The sequence below is a fragment of the Arvicanthis niloticus genome, chromosome 21 (genome assembly GCF_011762505.2).
Source record: "Arvicanthis niloticus isolate mArvNil1 chromosome 21, mArvNil1.pat.X, whole genome shotgun sequence".
In the NCBI taxonomy this organism is placed as follows: domain Eukaryota; kingdom Metazoa; phylum Chordata; class Mammalia; order Rodentia; family Muridae; genus Arvicanthis; species Arvicanthis niloticus.
The window spans coordinates 31,658,647-31,673,563 of record NC_047678.1 but is presented as its reverse complement, the minus strand read 5'-3'; the positions used below and the strand labels follow the sequence as shown (position 1 = coordinate 31,673,563).

Below are 14,917 nucleotides of genomic sequence, written 5' to 3'. Positions count from 1 at the left end.
ATGTGCATGAGTATTTTGTCTGTCTGTCTGTCTATGTACCGCAGTATGCGCCTGTCGCCCACAGAAGCCAGAAGGCAGCATCTATACAATGCGGGGAAGCTACCTATTGACATAGAATGACTCGTAGTGAGCAAAGTTAAATGTGTATTGTTAGTCTATGAAGATTTAGCTGGTGGTTTCTGGAGGGTGGAGGTGGTTTGGGTTTTTGTTGTTTCAACACAGTACTTCATGTATCCCAGGTTAGCCTCAAACTTGATCTGTAGCAAAGGAATAACTGATTGTCCTCGGCTCCACCTTTCAAATGATGGAGAGACAGGCAAACACTACCTCACTAAGTCAATGTCCAGTGATATTTTAAAAAAAAAAAAATATCTTTGGTGATGTATGTATTCATGACAGAGATATGTCTGACAGCAGGGTGTGGTGGTGCACACCTTTTATCCCAGCACTTGGAAGGCAGAGGCAGGCAGATCTCTCTGTGAGTTCCAGGACAGTCAGGGCTACATAGTGATATCCTGTCTCAAAAACAAACAAACAAAACGACAGAGAGAGAGAGAGAGAGAGAGAGAGAGAGAGAGAGAGAGAGAGAGAGAGTTGATGTAAATTTCGTCAGATTCAATGGTTGGAATTGAATGTCCACGAAAGCCATAGAGAACAGGGGGTGAAAACACAGATCCCCAGAAAGGCGAAGGTGGGAGAGGGAGATAGGGAGGACACCCATTATCAAATCAGCAGTCGGTTAGAGATGCAAACCCAGCGTGAGACGGAAGAGCTATATACAGCATAGTGAATCCTTCTTAAAATCCTCCTGACTTTGGGAACACAGCCTTTGGACATAAAGCCACGTGACTAGCAAGAAGAGAGAAGACTGTTTCTCGAGTACCATCTTTGTTCTCCCCCCCATCCCCCCTCCTGTCCCTAGTTCCTGCCTCCCCCGAGCTGCTCCTGGCTGTAAAAGTGCTAAAGGCTCACAGGGAGCTTGACTGCTTGCCAAAGCTGCCTATAGGATTCAGCTCTTCTGTGCTCTAAAAGGAACTGCAAATAACTTCCCTAGGTAAATGGAGGGTCCAGTTTCCTAAGCCAAATATCCCAGGTGAGCAAAGCTTCAGAACACACAGGACGTTCTCCAAATATTTATTCTGTTTACATTTGAAATCTCCCCTCTCCAGTACCTCGATACAACTTGGGGTGACCCTGGATGTGACCACTAAGGTACAGAGGAAGGGTGCCAGGCAGGATTGCCTTCTGTTAGGAGCTGTGGTTAGCGGTAACAACATTCACCATTACAAGATGGTGTGGGCATCCTGTGCTCCCACAAGTAAACAACTAACTGCGCAGTGCAAAAGGCAAAAGCGCACCAAAGCCACTGCCCATCCCGGGGCATAATAAGGGGTAATGAGTGAACAGCCAATCAGAAGTGAACACACCACTCTAGGGTACATATAGCAGTGCCTTTCCCGGGCTTGGGGTCTTCCGCTTCTGCTGATACGAGAATAAAGCCTCGCTGTGGTAACTACCTGAACACTGCCTCACGTGTCTCTTTCGTGGGCGAAGGGGACTCGGAAGGGGCCTGGAATAGCCTTCTCGTGAAGTCTATGAAGCAGAGGCTGTGCACTCCCTGGCAGATCCCCAAGTGGGTACAAGGGAATTGCTGCCAGCCCCAGATACATAAGTCCCAGCCTCATATCTCTGCAGGGAATCGCCAATGTTCCCTTTTTTCACCCTTCTCGTTCTCCCTCTCTTCCAGTAGTCACTAAGCTGTGTGATGTAAACAGAGCCAGTCTAGTGCCTGTCCCACTGAAGATGTTATCTCTTCTTGGTGGATGTCCCCTAAGATGTTATCAGTCATTGCTCTTCACCTGGCAGGCAAGCTGGTCCTCTAGTCCAGGTCACCCTCCAGCTCACCCTCCTTCCTTCCACCAGGCGTGGGTGTGTCTGAGACAAGTAATGAGAACACCAGTCAAGGCACTTTTCGGTCCCCAGTCTCGATGCCACAGTCTACTATGGCAATGGATGCTGACTGGAATTTGAAGAAAGGGCAGAGAGAGAGAGAAAGGGAGATTGAAGAAGAGACCCAGTGGGAGACGTAAAACCTTCAGGAAGACAGCGGGCCAAGGAGGTCACAGAGCTACCAGGAGGGCCAGGTGTAGCATCAGAGACAGGTATAGGACCAAGACTCCCATGGAATCCATATGGGAAGCCTGACTTAAAACATATCTGACCCATTGATTGTACTCAGTGATGTCAGTGTAAATTGAGGGCACAGGGACTTGACCGCAGCTGCTGCCCCAGCTCATGATCCCCACCTGGGTCCATGTGTTGTCAGATTCACACACAAGGGGGTTCCCAGAATCTCCCTGGAAAAGAAGAGAAAGAAACCAACTGTTGGGACAGAAGAGAGAGCAGACTGCATTGCAAGGTGCTGGAAGACTTTCTCAGGCACCCAGAGACTCTCCCAGGCCTAGCTTCTTTTAATGACTGAGATTTAACCTGTGAAAAGCTCCTATGAAAACTTGGACACTCTCTGAGCAATGGCTCTTGGAAGGGCTTTCCGGGAAGACACATGGGCTGGATGAGCGAGGAGTAATTCACGGGGAAGTAGAGCAGAGCAAGGGCGATGTCACTCCTCATGGTCTGAATGTCAAAGTCAGAAGGGTAAATGACGTCTCGGACTGGGACCAGGGTCACATTTTCAGATTCAGAATGCAACGCGTTGTCACTCAGCATGGCCATATACTTCTCCCGCCTGCAAGGAAGGCTCCCGACTGTTACAGAGATTGTGAAGGATTCACACACTCGCTCTACACGTGCCACATTCTTCTAAGCCTAGCTTCATATCCCATGCAAGGCATTAGCCCACTCCCTCCCTCCAAGCCACACCCCTTTCTCCAGGGCCCCTGACCACACCTAGTGTGGTTTCTAGACCAGTGGAACCTGGAAACCTGATAAACAGATGATACTCAGGTGTTACATGAGACTAGATAGAAATCCTCGGATCGTCACTCCTTTTACAGATAAGGAGAAAAAATTCTTTTCTTTCTTTCTTTCTTTCTTTCTTTTTTTTTGGATGAAAAATATTAAGAAATGGGGGACAGCACACCCCAAACCAGGTCCCTAAATACTCACTCATATATGCAGTGGGCTGCAGTCAACACCCGTTGATGGCTGATGAGGGAGCCTCCACATACATGTTCATCTTTACTCTGCAGGCTCCCCTGCCAAGGCCACTTCCTCCCTGCAGATAAACTTCCATGATTTATCTCCATAGTTCTATGGCCGCAAGTGTCTAAAGAGAAATTAAAAGTGAAGCCACTACTCCACACCTCATCCCATTTCACACACAGTCAAGGCCATTTTCAGAAAGGGACTGTCTCTCCAGGCCTCCAAGGGCAGGAGCTGACCTCCCGACTGGGTTGCCCTTTGACCTCCCAGACAGGCCTGGCATCAGTAAGTAGTACCTGGAGAAAACGGTCCTCCTGGAGAGCTCCTCCTGGATTCCAAGATTATTTTGGTTGTGGTGGTTGAAGGAGGCCCTGATTCTGGAGTCTCAGTCTGGTCTAGAGACACCGGAACGACCGAAGGATGCGAAATAGAAATACTCGGGGGTTTCAATAGGCTCTGCTGTGCTGGGGCCTCTGGATTACTCCGGGGCCTCCGGGGCCTCGGGGGCCTCGGGGGCCTGTGTATCCCTCCGGAATCCTCCCTGGGTTTGTAAGTGCCACCTGAGGAAGGGACCAACAGGAAAAGCTCAGCGTGAGCCACACCTGTGCGGGTCCAGCTGCTGGCTTCTGCGCTGACTGCCCCTACAGCACCAGCGCTGTCACCAACGGCCAGCACCATCACCATGACCACTCCCGCCCAAGCCAAGCTGCATGAAGCCACACCTCTCCACGGCTCCCACCAGGACCCCTGTCCCCAACTAAGGCCTCACTGAACAGAGGTTGAAGAAGCTGAAGCCAGACCAGGAGGGCTAGGAAGCCGCCCCTGTTCCCCCCCCCCCCCAGGCCACCCATCCAAGCCTTGGATTCAGGCAATCCCTCTCCTGGTACTGTCCCTCCCCCATCCCCCAGTAGTATCTCGCGCCGGTGCCTTTGTGTGGGCAGGACGGCTGTGTGCGTGTAGGTCCAGAATTACGCCTGCCCTAAGATGTCGGCTGCCTCAGTCATCCACTCAAAAGCTAGCTGAGTAGCACTGTCTTAAGAGACTTTGAAGGCATACTAGATCATATCAATATTAAATTAAAAAGGGGCTGGAGCACTTGTTGCTCTTGCAGTAGACCCGGATTCAGTTCCCAGCACCCACATGGTGGCTCACAACCACTCATAACTCCAGTTCCAGGGGATTCCGTCTCTCTTCTGACCTCGTGCGCGCACGCACACACACACACACACACACACACACACACACACACACACAAAGAGAGATCTCACACACATGAATTTAAAAAATAATATTTAAAAATTTTAATAAAAAGCCTACCCCAGTCCCAGACAACATAATGTCATACATAATAGTCTGTCAATTCCCCCTTTAATTTCTGGTGGTAAAATAAAGCCCATACAAACGTCGGAAACACACAGCTTTGGTAATCAGTGTAAAGCAGCAACGTGTGTAGCTACAATCCAGGTGAAGACACAGGATTGTGCCAGTGGTTCAGAAGCCCCTCCATGTACCTTCCAAGACACAAGAGGCCATTCTCCAGTATTCATTCATCTTACTTTCATGTAATCAGCCACTCCCGTGTTCTGTAGTACCCAGCCCCAGACATGCTTCCCCACATGCTGTGCTTGAGTCTGGAAAGGCTTTTTTTTTGGGGGGGGGGGTTGGGTTTTTCAAGACAGGGTTTCTCTGTATAGCCTTGGCTGTCCTGGAACTCACTCTGTAGACCAGGCTGGCCTCAAACTCAGAAATCCACCTGCCTCTGCCTCCCAAGTGCTGGGATTAAAGGCGTGTGCCACCACTGCCCGGCTTTTTCTTATCTTTTCTTTTTTTTTCTTACTATATCCTTAAGAGATGCTCAAGACTGTGCCTCCTCCTTCTGTCCCTCAGACTTCATGTGCAGAAATCTCCTGTAGTCTAGTCTCTTTGACTCTTAGTCTTAGTCCTCCTTCTTCTCTATTTCCTGCAAGTTCACAGTGAGACCCGGGTCCTGGCCCTTTGTTAACTAGCCAGGTGTTATATTCTCTTTGGAGACACACAATGTCTACGTGCATTCCTTTTTAATATTTATTTTTTATTTTATGTGTATGAATGTGTTGCTTGCATGTATGTAAGTGCATAGCATGTGTCCTTGGTGCCCACAGAGGCCAGAGGAGAGCACTGGATTCCCTGGAAGTGGAGCTAAGGATGCCATATGAGTCCTGGGACCTGAACCAGGATCCTCTGCAGGAGCAGCCAGCTCTTAACGGCTGAGCCTTTTTTCCAGCCCCGCCACATGTTTTTGTGACTGTAGTCATGGTTTGATGATTTTGCCTAGAAACACTAATCTCTGGGGGGGGGGGAGGTTGAAAATAGTGATATCATAATTATGCCATTTTTCCTTCATTTGACGGTTGGGAATGTTTTATCAAGAGTTTGGATATTAACACACTTTACAGGTTTTAAAGAATTGCATCTATCATCCCTGCTGTGGTAGGTTAGAAAACTTGGCCACAATGTTTTGGACCTTTACCCACCAAGAGATGAAATTCATTCATCCAGGAGTGGTAGCGCACACTGTAATGCCAACCAACAGTCAGAAATGAGAGGCAGTAAAACAGCCTGCTTAAGGTCTGCCTGGACTATGTAGTGAGTTCAAGGCTTCCCAGTGCTAAAAAGTAAGACCTCGCCTCAAATAATAAATAGAGTGGAATTCATTCCGCCATCCTTATTGGCCTTGTGACCTGCTTCTAACTTCAGTCATGTAGACTGTCCTGAGAGCTTGGTCCTCTTGGCGGATGAGTGTCTCCAACAAAACAAAACAAAACAAAAAACAAAAACAAACCAAAAACCAAAAACAAACAAAAAACTCCTCAACAACATCCAGTACATGGTGTTATGCTTTATAAAGACATCATAAGTGTTAAGTTAGTAAATACTGAACCATTGCTCCTGTTGGAAATCCAGGCTTACACTCCGAGAGTATGCTTACAGTATTCTCGGCCATCTGATCTCCATTTCTAAGTGTGTTGCTCTGTAAACACAGCTCCTCACATCCACTCTGCTAGTTGACCACACTCCAGCCCGTGGCACTTCTAACCTGTGCTTAAGGAAACCTGCTCCAAGAAAAATCTTCTTCACGATGTACATCATGGCTTTCCTCACTTAAGATTGCTAAGCAGCGGTTCGGATTATTGTTGCGGTTCTTTGAAATTGGTGGAAAAAATTCCAACAAAACCCACAAATATGTAAAAAAAAAAAATGTGGTGGTAAACACTTGTTTAAATGAGAGCTGAAGGAAGCTGAGAGAGAAATCATCATGCTAGTCAGCTTTTTCGAGGCGCATGCGTACCAGATGCTGTGTGGAGGCGCATGCGTAGCAGATGCTTCATTGCTCTGAGTATCTAGGATGAAATGTTGACCAGGGAAGAACTCTGCACTGAGTGAGGCCGTAAAATTTGGGGTGCTATGTTACCAGCAATGGACCCCTCAAACTCTTCCCGACACTCGTATTATTCCATTTTGCCAAGCATGGTTCCTGGAAGCAGTCTTGAGGGTAATGAACACAGTGGGTTGGGGAGAAGTGCGGTATCACTGGGAGACTCTGCAAAAGAGCCAACGAGGCAGGATTGGAAGATCAGAGGAGCTGAGCTACAAGTAGCTGAGGGTGTCTCTGCTGGTTTCACCAGAAGCCCTTCCAAGCCTGACTAGAAGTAAAGGGCTGGGTCTGGGTCTCTCTCTCTCTCTTTCTCGTTATTTTAGAAGGTTGGTATGATTTCTCTGCCAGTTGCATCTAACAGGTATACTACTGCTTGCTATAAAGTGCCAATTCCTATCAGTACACAGCTCCTTTGGGTTTGAACCCAGCAGTTCTCCCCCTTCTCTAAATATGAGTATTTTGGCTGCATGGACCCATAGTGGTAGCTGGGTCTCCTGGCCTTTATAACCAGAAACTGTAAGCACCACGTGTAGGTTTTGTTTCACTTTTTGTAAAAGTCTAGTGTGTTCGGTACAACTCACTGTCTGATCCCCACCTCCTTCTCTCCCTCCTCCTCTCTCTGCATCATCCCTTTTAGAGACAGATTCCACCCAACCACCATGCCCCTTAACTAGAGTCTTTCTAATAACTTCTGTCTTGGATTGGTTCATGTTCCTCTCTTTATTCCAGGTGGAACAGAGGTTCTAGTACTCCAGGGAGCTGAAGTACCACAGCTCCAGGCCAGGACATTTTACAAGCCAAAACAGCCCTGCCATGATCCTCTGAGGTGCCCCCCCCCCCAATAGATCCCTACTGGAGTTTGAAGAGGGCGTGGCCACACAGTGCTTGGCTAGGATTGGGGTGGCCATGGTGATGATGGTGGTAGTGCTGTTGCTGTTGGGGCAGTCAGGTCAGGAGCAGGAAGCTGCAAGGAATACTGTTCTGACTGGTCTCTGCTCTTCCTCACATAGGACTTACAGGCCCAAGAAGGATTTTGGAGAGATGCTGAAAGCCCAGGGGCCCTGGCATTGAGGAATAACCTGGGACTCACAGAGATTCCAGATCCCTTCCATAACCCCTGTGTTTCCAGCCCCCACAGGACCTCCAGAACAAGGGCTTCCTGACATGGTGGCCACAGCGAGAAAAGAAGAATCTTAGAATCCAATTGCAGCTCCCACATACTGCTTCTGGTATCAGAACTCTCCAGACATGCCTGTGAGATCAAAGCACAGCCCAGTCAGACTGGGAAGGTGGAATCAGCTCCTATCCTAGAGGGTTAAAGAGACACCCCTTCTTGAGGATGACGTTGACTATACAGGCAGCCCATGTGTGAACATGGGTTAGGAATATGGTCTAGAAGTCATTAACCAATCAGTAGCAACAAAAGGGGTACACCCTGATAAAGGAGAAACTAAGGTTTGTTTTTGTTTGTTTGTTTGTTCAATTAAGACAGGGTTTCTCTGTAGCCCTGGCTGTCCTGGGAACTTGCTCTGTAGACCAGGCTGGCCTCGAACTCATGATATCCGCCCCTGCCTCCTAGGCGCTGGGATTAAAGGCATGTACCATGATAGGCAGCTTCACAAAGAGTCTCAAGCTGTGGCTGCAGCATCTACAAGCCGCCGAGATACTGAAGAGGATGGTCAGCCTCATGGACAGGTCAGTGAGGGCAGAGCCCACAGGGAGTTTGCTGTCTGCTAAACTTGTACTACAAACATGAAGAAGCCAAAAAAAAAAAAAAAGGAACAGGAGAGGACACATCTTGTCTTCACACACTCCAAAAATAAATGCAAGCAAAAGGGACTTGACACCCCAAAAGGCCATCACACTCATGAATTCACTGCGGATGTGGCTGCACTCACTGAACCCAGTGGGTGACTAGTAAAAAGGAAGAAAGCGAGGGAGGGAGTGAGGGAGAAAGAGAAGGAGGGAGGGAGGGAGAACATGGCACAAAAGTGGTTAGGGATCTTTCCTGGGAAGGAGGAATTGGTGAATAGGATCAAGATACACAGAATGTGTGTGTGAAGTTTTCAAAGAATAAAAGATTTTTTTTTCAAAAGAATTGCAGCTAAGTATTACTTGCAGAGATGGCTCAGTGGGTAGAGCACTTGCTGTCCTTCCAAAGACCCTCATTTGGCTCCCAGTACCCCTGTCAAACAGCTCACACCTGCCTTTAACTCTGGTTCCGGAAGATCTGACATCCTCTTCTGGCTTCTGCAGATACTCACACATAAATAAAAACAAACCTTTAAAAAATATTATGTTAATGCATTTATACAACCTTAAAAAGAAGAAAAACAGGTAACATGGAACACACACACACACACACACACACCCTTGCCACCTAGAACGGACTGCATTGGTTAATTCTAGCAAACATTTAAGGGAAAAAAAATTCTATACAAACTTTCTCACAATAATTAAAGAACAAAGAATATTTTCTAAAACAATTCTCTAAAACCAGCATTCCCCTGATTTTTTAAAAAGTATCTTAAGAAAAACAAAACTTTGAGCTATCGAGATGGCTCAGTGGATATACATACATATAGACACATACATGCATACACACACACACACACACACACACACACACACATATATATATGGAGAGAGAAAGAGAGAGAGAGAGACCCTAGTCTTCAAGAACTGAAGCATCTGTGTATTAGTGAAAGAGGAAAGGAGGAAACAAAGGGCACCCATACTGGGGGAAGAAGATTACAACCACATATGCAGGGACTGGAGGGATGGCTCAGTGGTTAGGAGCAATTGTAACTCTTGCAGACGACTCAGCTCAGCACTTCTGTGGTGGCTCACAACTATCTTAAACTCCAGTCCCAGGGGATCTGATGTTTCTTCTGGCCTTTGTGAGCACTTTTGGACACATGGGGCACTTGCATGCAAACAAATTACACATATTAAAAAACGTTCTAAAATCTTAAATTAAAAAAAAAATATATATCTGTAGATGATATCATGGTGTGCACAGGAAATCAGAGGTTCGGGGCTGGAGAGATGGTTTAGCAGTTGTGAGCACTCTTTGCTCTTCCAGAAGACCTGAGTTTGATTTGCAGCACCGTGGTGACTCACAACCACCTGCAATTCCAGTTCCAGGGATCTGATACCTCCTTCCTGCCTCTTCAGGGCACTGCATGCAAGCGGTACACAGACATACATGCACTCAGACCGCCCAAAACACCTACAATCCCAGAGCTCAGAGAGCTGAGGGAGGAAAGTTGGCACAAGTCTGAGGTCAGTCTTGGGCTATTCAGGCGGTACCAGGCCCCTCCCCTGAGGACCTCCAACCAGCAGGCTCTGCCCACAGAACACTCTTAACGACAGTAATTGCGGGACCCAATCCCTCTAGATGCAAGCAGCCAAAGTTCTGCCCTGTAGAGTAAAAAGCCCAAGATTAGGCCACAAAAATCCCACCAATCCCAGGACACCCTGGAAAGCTCCACCCCTCAAGAAACCCTGTAAACGCCTTTCCTCCTGTTCAATTTTTTGCTGCTTCTCTGCCAAGCAGAGGCAGCCACCCTCCTATGGTCCTAATAATCTTTCCTGTGAAGTTTTTGTTGTGTAGTGTGACTTTATGGTATTCCTTGGCTCCAGACTGCCAGGATATCTTTCCCCTCAGAGCTGAACTACCTAGCAAAAATTTGCATTAGAGTACCAATACAGAGCTGGAAAGATGGGCTCAGTGATTAAAAGTACTTGCTGTTCTGGCTGTTCTTAGTAAAGAAAAAAGAATTTATTGGCACACTGTATTTAGAGTGCTGTTGGCTGTGAATCCAGCCACTTAACAGAGTGTACACAACCACATAGTACATGCAGAAAGGCACAAACACAGACTGTTGACTATGACAGTTGGTTGATGAAGCCTGTCTTTCTCCTAGGAGCCGTGAACTGGTCAGTGTTCACAGTGAGGGTATGAAGAATGGTTCACATGGATGACAACGTTCAACTGTGTATCTCAGTAACTGTACGGGTGACTTGGGCAATTCTTGCTGCTCCAGTGGGAGTACAGGTCTGGAGCACTTCGGTGTGACAGCCCTACCACTATTGTGATACCCTCAATGGTCTTTTCTGTGGTGAATAGTTACCTGGGGGCATAGAGAAGAAGGTCTCTGTTTCCCCGTAAAGGGCTCTCCTCTTGCAGCAACTGGCCTTAGGACAGTGTTCTGAGCAGATGGAAGCAGAGAAGGAACCTGCTTTCAGAGGTTGATCAGCCTAGCCTAGCTTCTGCGGCATTCTGTTGATCCAGTCCACCATAGCGGGTCAGGGGTGGACCTCCTTGGTAGTTTGCCTAGCAGGCATTAAGCTCTTAGTCTGATCCTTGAAAACACCTACAACTGGGTGCAGTGGTGCACAGTGGGAATGTCAGCACTTGGATAGTGGAGGTGGGAGAATCAGAAATAAGCTTAGCTTATCCTTGGCAAACCGGAGGCCAACTAGAGACCTACCTCAAAAAAAAGGCAACAAGTCTTAATGTCAAATCAAACTTTGATGACAGCGCTGAAAGGAATTTGATCTCTTTCTCTGTTTGACCTCTTTCCTTCCTTCTCTCTCTCTCTCTCTCTCTCTCTCTCTCTCTCTATCTCTATCTCTATCTCTATCTCTATCTCTATCTCTATCTCTATCTCTCTCTGAGACAGGACCTCACTATGTATAACTTTGGCTGGCCTGAAGCTCACTATGAAGATCAGACACATTGGTATTCACAGAGATCTGCCTGTCTCTGCTTCCTGAGTGGTTCCATTAAAGGCCCATGCCTGGCTAATTTAATTTCTTGATGGGTGGAGATATTAACATGTTATTTCCAGGTTTTCTAATCTACCACAGCAAAGATAATAAAAAAAATTCTTTAACACCTCTAAAATGAACTAACTTCTAATATTCTTCCTATTTATCTGTCTGTCTATCTATCTATCTATCTATCTATCTATCTATCTGCCACCTTCCCTCTTGCTTTCTCTTTGCCCTCTCTGAAGTAGAGGAGATCAAACCCAGAGTTTTGCACTAAGCAATGACTCTCCATTAAGATTCATCCTTAGTCCCCTTCTCCAAAATCTTGATCAGACTTTCCAAGCTGGTGACTGAAAGTGAACAGATTGCAATTATGAGACAGCTTTGCCCATCCGAATGAACTAGTGTGTCTAGGTGAACTGCCCATGTTCTCACAAAAGGAGGCCATCCGACATTATATCTCTCAAGTATAGAACACAGCACTAATTCTCTTGTTGACAGAAGAACTGAACCTAAGTCCAACTGGAGATAAGTAAGAAAGCAAACAAGCAACCTGGAGCAAAACTCACAAAATCCAGACTGTAAGAGGCTACAGGTCAATGTCCCGAGTCTCTCACGTGTGGCACCCAAGGGACTGGGTACAGTGCAGCCATGGTTCTAAAGATATATCAAATCCAAAGCAATCCTACTAGACTAGAGGGTAGCACACGGGGAGCTGTGTTTGAGAGCCAGAACCATGAAGAAGGGCACAGGAGCAATGACACCATTATAATTAACATTTCATTGGAAGCAGTAGAGAACTGTGGGATACAGGAGGCACATGGAGGGCTTCCTGACTGGATGGCAGGCCCCAACTGCATCACAAGCACATCTGTCATGTGCATCCGTTACCATTGGTATGTTTGCTGTATTTGAGTTTGCATGTCAACTTTCTTTATCACATGGACAGTAAAAAGGTAAAGCTAGAGTTCTTTTTATTTTTTTTTTTGGTTTTTCGAGACAGGGTTTCTCTGTGTAGCCCTGGCTGTCCTGGAACTCACTCTGTAGACCAGGCTGGCCTCAAACTCAGAAATCCGCCTGCCTCTGCCTCCCAAGTGCTGGGATTAAAGGCATGCACAGCCACCGCCCAGCTAAGCTAGAGTTCATTAGACTATCGTTGTGTAAGGGTTTATGGGATGGGGGCAAGGAGAAGATGTTACTATCATTCATTTAGTGCTTTTGGGTCTGCAGACTGGTAATTTCTTTCTTTGGTACTATTAATATTCTAATGTCTTTATATAGAGTAGTTAAGTGCATTTCAGAAGCTTTGTTATTTTATATGTGATGAACAGATAATAAACTGGGCTTATTTAATATGTTCAGTAAGTTGCGATATAGGTGTACACATGTGCAACCATTACTGCGTTTATTTTACGAGGATGAATATTTTGTCTGCACTGCATGTCTGTCAGGACCCTGTATGTGCTTATTGCCTGTAGAGGTCAGAAGAGGGCATTCGATCCCCTGGAATGATGTGAGCTACCATCACATCATTTCTCGCAATTAAGAACCATGGTAGTCAGAGTCGTCGCTGCTGTGAACAAATACCTGGGAGAGATAATTCAAGGTGAGGGATTATTTAATGTTGGTTTACAGTTTGGGGCGGGGGGGAGGTTGACCTTAGATGGTGGGAAAGGTGTGGCGTAGCAGCTCACATCGGGACAATGTGCAGCAAACACTGGGAACATAAGACGGTAGTAAGAAAAGATATGATTCTCATGGACATATTGTAACGCCCGAGCTGCCCCACGTTGGGCGGCCAAACTGTAACGGCCCGCTCTGTTCTGCAGGTCTGGGTCTAGCGAGAGAGAGTGTGGGGCAGGTGACGAAAAGAATGGAGAAAAGACAGAGGGTCTGATCAAGTCTCAAGTCTCTTTTATTGTGTCTCTCTCTCCTTTATTGTCTCTCTCATTGTCTCCCGTATTCTCTCTATTGAAGAGAAATCTGGGGTATTTATAGGCTTTTCCCAAGCACCTTGTAGGTGCGTGGATACCATGTGCCTTGCAGGCTTGGATACCACGTGCACCTTACAGGCATGTATGGCATGGATAGCACGTGGACAGCACGTGAACCGCATGCCTTGTAGGCATGGATACCACATGCGCCTTGCAGCTGGGGGCAGTAAACAGCAAAACAAAATATGTGGGATATCAGAGTGTGCTTCAGCTGTTGTAGGCTGTTGAAAAACAAGTCTCACGTCAGGGTATATGGCTTGAGATGGCTGCAAAGTTGATCTAGCTGCTTTCTGCTAAAGTCGGCTCCCAACACTCCATGACATATCTCTTTCAGCTAGGCCCTACCTTTCTCCACCTCCCAACAACACCATCATATTAACATAAATTCCTGGCCCTCATAATCTATTATTTTCAGGATTTTTTCCCTCAGAGACATGCTTAAGATTTGCTTCACCAGTCTCCTAGGGATGTATTAATTCAAGTCATTGGTAAAAAGTAGTCTCTCCGTGCTAAGCAACATTTCAAAAAATGTGGTTGGGGCCCTTTACAACCATAAAATCATCAGCAAAATCTACAAAAATAGATAGGAGAAAAAAATGTGGCTGAATAAAAGAATCAGAAAGAGCATCGTGATATTCCATCTCTGCTAGGAGCATGGGCACCACATGACCCAAATGTCTCCACTCTTCTGTACGCACCTATGGAGACACAATGAAGACAGAGGAACATTGGTCTACGGAGCCACTGAGTTCAAAGTGTTGAATCACAAACAAATTAGATCCCTCCACTCTGGTGAAACTCCACTGGCCCCATCTTTTGCTGGACATAGTACACCCTCTAATCAGTACCTTGTAATCCCAGGAGTCCTTGGGAGGATGAAAAATATTATGCTCTCATTAGGCATTTCTTATTCCACACATGTACATTTCAAGTCATTTCTCCAGACAACCTGGTTTCATTTTGATGGGGCATGAAATCTGGCGACAGGAAATCACTGCGTTCGTTGCCCCTCTTAACCCAAAACTGCATCTCTGAAGTGTAGTAAGTTCAGGAGAGTCATCTACCATTCACCTTCTCTTCTTTCTGTATCATCTCTTTTAGACACAGAGGTTGTTTCCAGCTACCATGTTCTGTGACCCAGGTCTTCCCAAAAAACCCTTCCTACATATATGACCCACTTCTTATGTGTAGCCCCAGTGTCTGACTTATTAAAGCAATCCACAGATGTTTGCCAGAAAGAGTAAAAATGTCAGCATTAGTGTTTGGTATTCTATCTCCTCAGGGTGGGTTCTATCTTTTCCTCAAAAATGCTTGAGCTGTATTCTTAATCCCTATACCTAGAAGCCCCTCCCATATCACAGACCAAAGAACACACCCTGTTTGGAATCATAAAAGTCTTAGAGCCAGAGGTGTGTTCTTCAGCACATATATATCCTAGTCTACACTATCACAGGCTGTTTCCCATCAGGGCAACCTGGCGAAGAAAATAGAGACAGAGCAATGGTCTGAGAGAAAGGAGTAGGGCAACATGGTTCTATGAGCATTCATTCACTCACCCACCTATCCC

At 46.5% G+C, this 14,917-nt stretch overlaps 1 protein-coding gene across 1 annotated transcript; it reads right to left on the bottom strand.

The window, feature by feature from the left end:
* Positions 1–1,983: 1,983 nt before the first annotated feature.
* LOC117693240 (serine protease 43-like) lies at positions 1,984–4,013 on the bottom strand. The gene is made up of 5 exons (XM_034483718.2): positions 3,932–4,013; positions 3,459–3,722; positions 3,127–3,286; positions 2,491–2,746; positions 1,984–2,357 (listed from the first exon to the last, which is right to left on the bottom strand). The coding sequence occupies exons 1-5, from the start codon at positions 4,011–4,013 to the stop codon at positions 2,121–2,123; spliced, it is 999 nt and encodes a 332-aa protein (XP_034339609.1). The 3' UTR covers positions 1,984–2,120.
* Between the last annotated feature and the right edge of the window lie 10,904 nt (positions 4,014–14,917).